The sequence below is a fragment of the Limulus polyphemus genome, unplaced genomic scaffold (assembly GCF_000517525.1).
Source record: "Limulus polyphemus unplaced genomic scaffold, Limulus_polyphemus-2.1.2 Scaffold1978, whole genome shotgun sequence".
Lineage (NCBI taxonomy): Eukaryota > Metazoa > Arthropoda > Merostomata > Xiphosura > Limulidae > Limulus > Limulus polyphemus.
In genome coordinates, this window is record NW_013667588.1 from 170,781 (window position 1) to 181,032 (window position 10,252).

The 10,252-nt window shown below is 33.4% G+C and overlaps 1 protein-coding gene across 3 annotated transcripts in view; it reads right to left on the reverse strand.

Annotated features, from left to right (window-relative positions):
• The window catches only part of LOC106465544 (NADH dehydrogenase [ubiquinone] iron-sulfur protein 6, mitochondrial-like), a 37,644-nt gene extending 27,889 nt beyond the window's left edge, over positions 1–9,755 (reverse strand). Inside the window, exons 1-2 of one of the 3 annotated variants that reach the window (XM_013925769.2) lie at positions 9,554–9,745; positions 2,041–2,094 (exon numbers count right to left, since the gene is read on the reverse strand). In XM_013925769.2, coding sequence (XP_013781223.1) covers positions 2,041–2,094; positions 9,554–9,694 — 195 coding nt within the window. In that variant the 5' untranslated portion in view covers positions 9,695–9,745. Of the gene's footprint in view, positions 1–2,040; positions 2,095–9,553 lie in introns of all 3 variants that reach the window. The other 2 variants (XM_022393467.1, XM_022393466.1) reach the window with 2 other exon arrangements.
• Positions 9,756–10,252: the final 497 nt, after the last annotated feature.

The window sequence follows — 10,252 nt, forward strand, 5'->3', positions numbered from 1 at the left end:
TATAACATAAACAAAACGTAGTTTAATAAAATGTTGAATGTAAGATACTAAAACCTTGTGTCATGCGCAGTAAAGGGTACCCGTGCTGATAGGGTTAATTATGAAAAGTTCATAAAATTTAGCATAATTGTGCTTAAAAGTTGGCAGTCAATAATAACCATACACCCATACAATTATTTCCAAAACTTAAGCAGAAACTGCTAATCTAGTTTGATTGGCCTAATCAATACTTATGCATCTGCTCTTGCTTTAACCCTATAGTTTTGCTGCTCTAAATCAGCTGTCTTCAATCTGAAAGACAAAAACCTAAAATGGTCCACCTTTACTCTTAGGTGAAGTTGTAGTAAACATTTCAGACTGATAGCTCACACGTCTTTTTGCATAGGTGTGTGCAAAAATTTTGGTTAAAATTCAGTAGGTTTTGTTGAATAGCCTTACATGTGGCTTATATTTAGACTAAATCTGACACCTAATTGTAGGTTGTAACAGTCTATCGGTGTAACAAATTTCAAAATAAATGATTAAAGTATGTTTTTCTATTGAATAAAGTTTCCATACTTTTGGTGTGAAAAAAAAGGAAGAAATTCAATCAAAATTGGAGAATTTGTATCTCGTGTACTTCTTAATGGACTGCCTTGAAACTTGGTGTGTGAAGTAAGGATCCAGTAGAGCACATCCGCTGGAAATATATGATAGTTTGGATTACCACAGTTTAAGATACAGAAAGTGGAAAATTGCTAAACTATTACTCCCGTTAATTACACACAGTGCATTATGCAGGTTGTTTTGGCCACATGACACACTGCTCTGTCTTGATCCATACCCACCAACCCTACCTTATTCCATTAGTGTTGCAAGAAATGCCCCCCTTTTTTGGGTAGTGTGCTAATAATTAAAGCTGGGTGTGTAATTCAATTAAACAACATTACTGATCACCTTTGAGTATCAATTACTTTGATTAGTATCACATAAAATAATCAATTAATCAAAATTATAGTTTCAGATTATTACTGCTTTTGATTATTACAACTATCCATGTAATCAACATATTGCCATTGTGTTTTCTCATTATTATTTTTGATTAATTCAAGATTGTTCAGCTTAAACAATTGGTGTTACAACAAGAAAATAATCAACTAACCAAAGTTAGTGTTTCCAATCATTCCACCTATCCAAGTCTCATGTGAGAATAATCGATTAGTTGAATGTAATCAGTTATGGAGCTGTTTGATCAATTGACTAGTAAAGTCGAGTAATCACCCAGCTCTATTGAAAGTAAGTAACAAACATCCCATAAATCTTCTCCTTTTCAGATAATTTATTGTATCGTTGATTTTAAAATACTTATTAATAAAGTAACTGTCACATTTAATGATATATATATATAAAACTTGAAGTATAAATGTTCCAAGCATATGGGTAGGAAATGGTTTGTAACTGAATGTATTTCAATGTGGAAGAAATTTTATAAATAAAAGAATTTTACAGTTCAAAATTCATCATACCAAGAAACACAAAGAATAAAATTCTTCACTATTTTATATAAGTTGTGTATTCAATTTGTAAAACTTAATAAAATGACATCATTTTACTGTTTTAATAACTTATAAAAAAACAAAGAAATATGAAATGAAGAGTGTACATTAAACATGCACTTCATGGATTATTATTCAAGTTTTATATACTTCATTCATACACAAAATACAATAGCTACAAGTTACCAGTGCATAAAAGAGTATGGTTTCTTTGAACAATATATAAAGTGTACATTTGTAATGGTTGTTAACCTTTCATGGATATATTTTAATTTTGAAATGTATGTTAATTATAAATCATCATATAACTATACATTGTAGACATACATTTACACATGTTGTATGAAAGTTTCTTCACACTTAATTTCCATATTTTACATAAAACAGCAATCATTGCAAGTAAGTACAATAATCTACTATGTGTTGTGCCACAGTTGCCAAAATAAGTTCCCTCACACTGAATCCAAATAAGATAAATTAGTCTCTAAAATAAATCCTGGCATACCTGCTTAGGGCGATCCACAAACCTAACAAGTCGATAATCTCCTTTACTCCATTCCTACATTAAAATACAAAAGAAATAGTAATTATTCTTGAACTAAAAATTATATCTGTGCTATAGGGTAAAAATAATGCAACTATCTAAAAAGATTTTAGGGCTTTAAATAATCATCTCTTTTTCGTAAAATTCCACACAAGAAAAATTATTCTTCTCTATTTCATTATTGCAATACAATCAATGATAATTTCACTTTAAAAATCACTACTATGTGCTCTTTATGGCTAAACTCACAATCACAGTCTAGATCTAGCTAACTATCTAACTAACTTGAGCTACATTTTTTACATGTATTTATAGCCCAACAGAGGCCTAGAACTTTCAACACACTTTAAGATATTATGATGCAATAATATTCAATTGAAAGAATAAGAAAAATTTAGAAGGTTCTAGTAACATGATGCAATAATACAAGTGCCAATTCACAACAACTGAGCTACACAACATATGATTTGTACAGTTATGTAAGCAGACCTGCAATAAACTATAGCTTCTAAAAATAAGTAAATTTAACACTTGTTTATACCTAAACCATCTAAATCATAACACTTGCATTAAACTTAAAATTTGTGTATACCTAACACAAAAATTATCAAAAGTGAAGCTGATTTTTCCTAGTTATAGTTACATATTTGTTTGCATTTGAATCATCCAATAAAATCTTAAAAACAAGAAACCATCAGTACATGCCATATCATCAAGCAAGTTACTCTTTTGGGCTAACTATTAAAAAAAAATCTTAAATTTATAACCCCCTAATATTTCACAGAAAATCGGAGTCAACCAAATCATGAACTATATTCCACCTTAGGGCAGCACACTTATGATATTACCTCATCTCTCTCAAATTTTATGGAATATGCAGTGTTGTATGAGGAATTTAACATTATTCTTCAACCCAAAAATTGAAAATAGCTGGAAAAGAAAAAGTGACTTTCTTTTCTTTGGTATAGAGAGAAATCTTTTACTAAACTTTTCACAAAGTCATTGTGTTATTCTAATACAATATCTATAGAGATTCTCTTGAAGCCATTAATTATCAGGAACTGTAAGGACAACCAACAGATTTTCTGTCAAGACTGCACATAACACTTGGAGGTGCAGAATAATGAAACTGGAGGTGATGAAAAAATGATATTGTTGATTATCAATAGAGAAAAAAGAACAGGAAGCCACAGAACAATGCAGGGTGACTCCCTAATAAAACTGTTTCATTGTGAATTTGTTGTGAGCCAAAGACTTAAAGCTAGAGTTGAGTGGTTACAGAGGCAGCTATTACTGGCCAGACAAACATGGCCAAAGCAGTGAAAGTAGTTAACTCTGGAGAGACATACAATACTCAAATCAAGCCATACAGATTCTTACATTTTATTCCAACATTTCTGGATTTCCAGATTTCATGTGGACTGTATTCTGTTATCAAAAATTATACAATTGGTCTATTTGACTCAGATGTTTAATGTTAAGTCATGAAATGAGGTAATGGTCCAGAGGTACTTTCTACACATAGCAAATGTTCAAGCCTATATCTTGAATACTTGAATCAAAAAGTTTTGAATTTTAAAACCTCTCAAAGTTATCAAATATTCTATAAAATAAGAGTCATTCCAATACATTTAGTTACTCTTTTCTTTCTCTTAAGAGACTCACCTGATAAAAATAATATTCTAACACATCAATCAATTAGCACCAAGCCTAAAAATAATGAATTTTCATAACTTTTTCCACAATTATGTAACAATAAATTTCCAAAAGTACCAAGAGTTATCTAGTATAGTAACCTCATGATAAAAATCCTAGGTATTCTTATAAAATACTACAAATTAGATTTTATTACTTTTTATATGTACATAGTGACACGTTCTTTATAATCACATGCTTCACCATGTCTTTATATATATATATATATATATATATATATGTGTATATATTGTACATGTAGACATTTCTAATTTCAACAGCATGAAAAGTTTATAATAATCATACCTGATTCTCCTCAAGAATATTAATATACTTCTACATCCCAAATGTATAATTTTAAAATAAATAATTGCACAGTGCTGAATGCATTTCCTACAGTCTTTACCATTTACAAAAACTATAGAGATCCCTTTAACCCTTAAACTACCACACATTCTTTAAACTCCTTTCTGAGCTATTCATGAGGTTTTACTGAGTTACATTCAAAATTTAATTAAACCACTTTACTATCAATGTATTTTAATCAAATTAGCATTATCACACAAATTACAATTAAAAGTTTTATATTATCTAAGCTTTAATTCCTTTACTTCAAAAGAAATCTTGAAATAAAACTACTTAAACTTCAATTTTGTTGTAACATGACCCATGAACAATCACAGAAATTAACTTCTTGTCTCTATTACTTGACAGCTCATGCACAGTGTACATGTATGTCTAGACTGAATTCTACTTCTACTAGTACACAACCTCCTGATGAACAAACCCGAAGATATGGACATGAATGCACAATGGACATGGGTAGGTAAGCATTGGAAACATCGACCTTGGTCATCCTAAGATCTGGAGAAAATGCCCACTGAAGAGAAAGGTATGTCTCCATGGTAAAGTGAGGAGTGTGAACATACTAATTGAGATGATATAAATCAATGATAGGATGCCAGTCCCAGGTCTTCTTGGGAAACACAAACAGGCAGGAGTAAAACCCCCATGAACCTGGTGGAGCTGGGTCGATAGCCTGTTGTGCGATGAGTTCCTGAACTGCCTCTGACAGATGCTGGCATGTCGAGGGATCCCGAGGAGAAGGGAGAGAAAGGGAATAGCATGTGCCTCCAAGAGCACTCTGTGAACCTAGACATTGGCAAGAAAAGGTCCCCACCACTGAATGAAATTCAAGAGATGAGCCTCCGCTGGGACTGAACCGACCCCATAGTCATGGGTACTGCTGTCAGTGGATCATGCATTATCGAGGAAATCGTTGAACAGTGGCACTGCGGGAGAGTAAGACAGGAGAAGATTGGGAAGGTCGGGGGACAGGAACTGGTGACAATGTTAGTAAGGGAAGAATTTTGATTGGGCAAGGCCACCCATGACTCCAAAGGCTCAGGAACCAAGTCCAACACATAACACCGCAAAAATGGTGTCATGCAAAGGTCCCTCAGATAAGAAACCTGGAGATGGGTCCATGCCAAAACCGCATCATGGCCCAAAAGGAACCAACAAGAAATAAACCCTGTTTGAAGTGCACAGCCAAAGACAACAGATGAGCCAACATAGAAGTAAGGATGGAAAGGATTTCAGCAGAAAACCCCTCAGGGTTCCTGTGAAGAGCCTCTGACAGAAGGTGAAAGAAAGAAAAGGTACCTTAACAGGATCATGAGGGTGAGAAAATTGGGCTTGGATAAGCTGGATAGAGTAATCCAGGTTCTGCCCCCTAAACAGATAGAACCAGCCCCCAACATCTGTTGGTCGAGAAAGGGAAAGTCTGCCCAATGATAAGCAAGGGTGGACTGATCTGAAGTCCGTGGGGGGGAGGCATATTAATACCCTCCCCCAGTTGAGAGGCAAATAGGTCCATGTGAACCCTAATATCAGGGATGTGGGAAAGACTAAATAGGGTTGGGAGGTTGTCTCATATAAGAGGGAAGATCTAGGGCCATAGGAAACAGGTGTAAGAGACAAAACATCACATAGCTGAGAGATAAGTATGAAAAACCAATGACGAACAAGCTGAATCATCAGGTAGTTAATGGGAAGGTGTCCAAAACTCCAGGGGGGGGGATGACAAACAATCAAAATCATCATTAGCCTGGCCCAGCTTGAAAGGCTCAGTAGGAAGTGGAGCACAAGTAGGCGAGAGAGAGGGATCGGCTCATGTAATGCTCAATCTCCAAGCGAATGACCGACAACATATCCCCTGATGGGTCACCCACACCCGTGACTGAAAATACAAAATCAGACGCTGGCAAAGTACCCAGAGTAGTGACTGTAACCGCAGAATTCATAAGCGGGAAAAGTGGCAAAAACGAGGAAGTAATGCTATAATAAAAATATTAACTTCACAACTGTGAAGTGTAGTAAATAAAGTTAAGAAAAATATAAAAAATGCAAAATAAAAAATAAACCACTTCAAGGTAACTGAACAATGTAAGAAAGAACATCTGAACTCGACAGCTGCCAAACAAGAAGTGATAGTTTGGTAATGGCATGAAGTGGGAGTCAGATGCATCACGTGATAGTAGTGTCTCCTAATGGTGGAGAGGTGATACATGATGATTTGCATGAGAGATGTGTTGGAACTTTGGATTCCAACAGAGGGATGATAAAGGCTTGTGGCATGCATTTCTGAAAATATTCACATACAGAGGGCAGCACAAAACAAGAAAAGCTAATCTTGTGAGTGGAGGGAGAGTACCTCAATGGAAATCTTGTCTTACAAATTTTTTTACATTCTTTCAGAAGGTTACTGCTTATTTAGATGAAGGTAAGGGTGTAGATTTGGTGTAGCTGGATTTTCAGAAAGCATTTGACAAGGTGTCACATAAAAGGCTTATAAAAAAAATTAGCTCTGTAGGTATGGGGGCCAAGTTAGCAAATTGGATAGAAGAGTGGCTGGATGGAAGAAAGCAAAGGGTTGTTACAAGTGAAGTTCAGTCAAACTGGATTAATGTCATATGTGGGGTACTTCAGTTCTTAGTCTTAGAATCTTTGCTATTTTTGATTTACATCAATGATACATATGAAGGAATGGTCAATGAATTACTTAACTTTGCTGATGTTATTAAGATCTTGGGTTTTGCTAGCTGTGAAGAGGATGCTACTGCTTTACAAAAGGATTTAGATCATTTAGTGAATTGGGCAAATAAATGGCAAATGGTTTCCAATTATAATAAATGCAAGACAATGCATGTGGGTTACCATAATTTAAATTATAAATATAATTTGGATAGAAATAACCTTAACAGTGTTAAGAAAGAAAGGGATCTTATTGTGCTGTTGTTAGTGGTAGGGTAAATAGGATTGTATGTTGTATCTACAGAAATGTTGAATACAAGTCTAAAGAGGTTATAATTTCATTGTATTGGCCAGTGGTTAGGCCACATTTAAAGTAATGTGTTCAGTCTTGGGATCCTTACTTTAGGAAGGGCAATGAATTGTTGAAAAAGGTTCAGAGAAGGGTTACTAGAATGATGCCTAGGATGGAGGAATTGTCATATGGGGAAGAGGTTCAGATCCCTCATATTGTTTTTTCTTGAAAAAAGAAGTGTTAGAGGAGATCTGATTGAGGCATTTAAGATTGTAAAGGGAATTGATAGCATTGATGCATTATCTTTTTTTTCATACTTAACAGTTAGAACAGTGGGACTAGGGTCACAAAAATAAATTTTGGCAGAGTAGGAGTCATCTTCAGCTAAGACAATTATTTTTCTATCAAGATGGTTGGTCTTCGAATGAGTTGCCTTCTAAAGTTGTGGTGGCAGTATATCTGAGTTTAAGAGAAAGCTTGATAACTGTATGATGTTAAGGGATGGCTTCAGGATCACTTTAAATTTATTTATTGAATAGTTTAGTTTAGGGGATGGGACAGATGAGATGAACCAATATGTCCCTTGTTGTCCCAAAACATTATGTTATGTTGACTGAAGAATACAACCTGAGCAGAAATAATTATGATAAACCTAACATTTGAAACCATAAGAATATTTCTAATTATAACTCACAGTACTCTAAGTGAGTAATTCTCATACTATTCTGCTCCTTGATCTCTCAAACATCTGGTTTCAATTCTCTTTTAGTTTAAACTTCTAATCCCTACTAGGTTACAGTTCAACACAATTATTGAATGCTGACAGAACATTTGATCAATTAGTTTACACATTGCAAAAAAAACTAATTTACATACCTTCATGGTTATAGTTAACCAGAGGAAATACCTTAGCGTCACTGAGTATTAGTTATTTTGTTCCACAGTAAAATGTAGTGCTAAAATGAATTAACTAATTGAAGTGAGTGGGTATTCTTCACATAGAAACTCAAAAACAGCTCAACTACGTAATACTAATAGTAGAAAACATATAAAATACAATCATTATCAATGAAATATGAAGGCATAACACCTTAGAAGACTAAATGGTCTATAATGTTTGAGCAACTCTTATCACTCTTTGAAAATATGTGTAATGTAAGAAACTCTCCAATCACCAGACACCAGCCCATTGTCAACTGACCTATCAAAAATAAAAGTCCATATATCTGAACTTTGACCTCCTTTAATTTTTAAAACCCTGTGGAAAACCTTATTTCACCTTGGTTCTGTATTTATTTTTAATCTGTCAATCTTTCTACTCGTCACCTAGGAATTATTATCTACATGATTCATGCCAATTCTACTGAATGTTCTGGGCTAGAAATATTGTTCTATCTTCTCTTTTAAAAATAGAAAAGAACATTTAAAATCTCAGCCATCTCATAACCTTTAACAATAACCTTGTCTTCAGCATCCTTTATGCGCCCAATCCACAATTTAAACTTTTTATTATATTTAACATACTTTACTATAAGCAACAGAGTGCCTTAACAGTTTAAGTGATTATTTAGCACTGCAAAAATCCTTTCACCAGTCATGCTATTAGTGGGTAGGTTTCCATATGTACTAAAAATGTGACCCGAAATCATGTAACTGAAATGAATAAAGTAGCATATAATATAATTTGCCAAAGCACTTGCACAACTAACCAATTAATTCAAGTCTTTCTGTTGTATCTCAATATCCACAATGATGCTGAATATATCCACAAATTATCCACTTGTTTTTATACTGTTCATTGCCTTAAACTAAGTTAAAGTCAATGTATTGTCACAGTTAGGAAGTGTTCTAATTTTAAATAATCATTTCTAGTTTATTTTGTTTGTTTTTTGTTGTTTTTTTAGTGAAATTTAACAGTTTGTGCAGTTATCACATATTTTGGATTGATCTTTTACGTGATAAAAACATTTTCCATTTTTGATTGATTTTTACAAAATGAGTAAATGTGGCTACAGTACTGCATTTGCATCACATTAACTCATGATGTTTAGGAAATGTTACGTTTCACTTGTAACCACAAGCAATGTAAAAACTAACATTACAGTAAAAAAAAAAAGGATGAAATCACTCATTTTATTTTTAAAGGTAAAAGTTAAACATGGAAACCCTAGCAGTAGCCTAAGTTATAGTAATAAATACCGCAGTTATTCTCAATAGCTTAGGGAATCTATTGGCAAAGCCACGGACCCGCAATCATAGTTTTGTTTAGGTTTAAAAATTAAAATATAGAAAGTGTTTAAAAAACAGACTAGGTCTCAACTGCAATTGCACTTTACAATTTTGTAGGGTTAGCCTAATTCTATTTTTAGGTTTTAATGTTATGTTTTAACTAAAAACTACAGATGAGAAAACTGAAAAGGTAAACAAATGTATATTAAAGAATAAACCTACCTGACCAGTGTGAGTTTTCTTTTCTTCTGGTTCCCACCTCTTCTTGTTACCAAAATGAAACACAGTAGAATAACATCTTACCTCTTGAGATTGGAAAAGAGACACAATCTTCGAGCGAATTAAAATTCCAAAATACGCCATGATACGAGGAAAATAATATACCCTAATCGTTGCACTCGTTATTCATTCGCGCTTCTCGTTAAGGTGTAATCAAACTAGTACAAAAGTATTATATTGCTTCATATTGTGTCTTAAATTCAGTAACGAGAATAAGCACCAAAATTATTTTATATTTGTAATGCTATCTTTTACAATAAATCTCGAATAAGTTTATATTTTTAAAAACGGCACATTTGTCTAATAAGAAAACACATTGTTTATGAGACTCTCTTGACCACGTGTTAAGTAAAATTTACACATGTTTAAAACAAATAATAAATATAATGCTACATGAGAATAGAAACATAAAGGATATTCATAAACCACGCGTATTGTGACAATTTACATTTGCATGTGGCACTAGTAAGAAAATATTGGCTTCGAATAGTTAAATACAAAACAATAACTTTGTGAGTTGCTAGGACATGTTTATTTAAGCATTATACATAGCACAAGACACATTTGATATAGACTGGACTGAGAGGTGAGAACAGTGTTTTATAATTCTACTATATAAATTATTAATTACATAGCAAACTT